Here is a 402-nt window from a genome sequence, read left to right as displayed (position 1 = left end):
GTGGGCCGTGGGGGGGGGCCTGGTGGCCTCTCCCCAGGCCGGCCGGGGTGCCCAGGTGTGAGTGCGCCACGTGCCTCACGTTCTGTCCCCCTCTTGTCAGGCCTGACGAACCACGGACAGACCAGGCACATGGTAAGAGGAGGGCACACGTGTGCACACGGCCCTGGGCTTGGGGAGGAGGTCCAGTGGGACCCATGGAGGGCAGGCAGGGGGTGCAGGGTGGAGGCCCAGGGGCACCCCTCACACCTCCCCTTGCCCAGGGACCAAGCCGGAACCTCCTGCTCAACGGGAAGTCATACCCCACCAAAGTGCGCCTCATCCGGGGGGGCTCCCTGCCCCCCGTGAAGCGGCGGCGGATGAACTGGATCGACGCCCCTGACGACGTGTTCTACATGGCCACCG

At 69.2% G+C, this 402-nt stretch overlaps 2 protein-coding genes across 2 annotated transcripts in view; both read left to right on the top strand.

The window, feature by feature from the left end:
• CRIP2 (cysteine rich protein 2) overlaps positions 1-402 on the top strand; it is a 27,455-nt gene that overhangs the window by 2,142 nt on the left and 24,911 nt on the right. Inside the window, exon 3 of the mRNA XM_006754011.2 lies at positions 261-395. Within this exon, the coding sequence (XP_006754074.2) occupies positions 261-395 (135 nt within the window). The remainder of the gene's footprint in view (positions 1-260; positions 396-402) is intronic.
• MTA1 (metastasis associated 1) overlaps positions 1-402 on the top strand; it is a gene marked incomplete at its 5' end in the record, with an annotated part of 29,298 nt that overhangs the window by 16,196 nt on the left and 12,700 nt on the right. The gene's annotated exons all lie outside the window — the stretch shown is intronic.

Source organism: Myotis davidii, unplaced genomic scaffold, assembly GCF_000327345.1.
Source record: "Myotis davidii unplaced genomic scaffold, ASM32734v1 scaffold472, whole genome shotgun sequence".
Classification (NCBI taxonomy): domain Eukaryota; kingdom Metazoa; phylum Chordata; class Mammalia; order Chiroptera; family Vespertilionidae; genus Myotis; species Myotis davidii.
Note: the sequence above shows the minus strand (reverse complement) of the source record. Positions and strands in the feature narration are given on the sequence as shown.